Source organism: Pygoscelis adeliae, unplaced genomic scaffold (assembly GCF_000699105.1).
Source record: "Pygoscelis adeliae isolate BGI_AS28 unplaced genomic scaffold, ASM69910v1 Scaffold197, whole genome shotgun sequence".
In the NCBI taxonomy this organism is placed as follows: domain Eukaryota; kingdom Metazoa; phylum Chordata; class Aves; order Sphenisciformes; family Spheniscidae; genus Pygoscelis; species Pygoscelis adeliae.
Genome location: NW_008825105.1, coordinates 1,221,206 through 1,221,582, shown reverse-complemented (window position 1 = coordinate 1,221,582; position 377 = coordinate 1,221,206). Strand labels below are relative to the sequence as shown.

The 377-nt window shown below is 65.5% G+C and overlaps 1 protein-coding gene across 1 annotated transcript in view; it reads right to left on the bottom strand.

Moving 5' to 3' along the window:
- Positions 1-377, bottom strand: part of PIK3C2B (phosphatidylinositol-4-phosphate 3-kinase, catalytic subunit type 2 beta) — a 12,090-nt gene that overhangs the window by 10,900 nt on the left and 813 nt on the right. The window contains exons 2-3 of the mRNA XM_009327440.1: positions 208-308; positions 6-51 (exon numbers count right to left, since the gene is read on the bottom strand). Coding sequence (XP_009325715.1) covers positions 6-51; positions 208-308 — 147 coding nt within the window. The remainder of the gene's footprint in view (positions 1-5; positions 52-207; positions 309-377) is intronic.

Here is a 377-nt window from a genome sequence, read left to right as displayed (position 1 = left end):
CCCACCAAGCCGGTGAGGGAATAGTCCTTGGTGCTGTAGCCAGACCGCAGCCTGCAGAGGCAGGGACAGGTCAGAGATGCTGCCCTGCTTTGGGTTTTGCCCCACCCCCCAAAAACCGCCTGTTTTGGTGCATTTTGCAGTGGGATGCTCCAGCCTTGGGGTGCACCGAGAGCCCCGGGAAGGCCTCGGGCACGGCCGGGTACTCACACATCCAGCATGTGGCAGAAAGCAGCCACCTCCTCATCCCGCTCCTCGGAGACTTCGAAGAGCTCGTAGCCGTTGGCGAAGGAGTGCGGCCGGGGGGCAACCTACGGGGCAGAGCACGAGCCCATCAGCTGGCTGCAGCGTCCCCGGGGGCTCCAGACCACCGCCCCGCC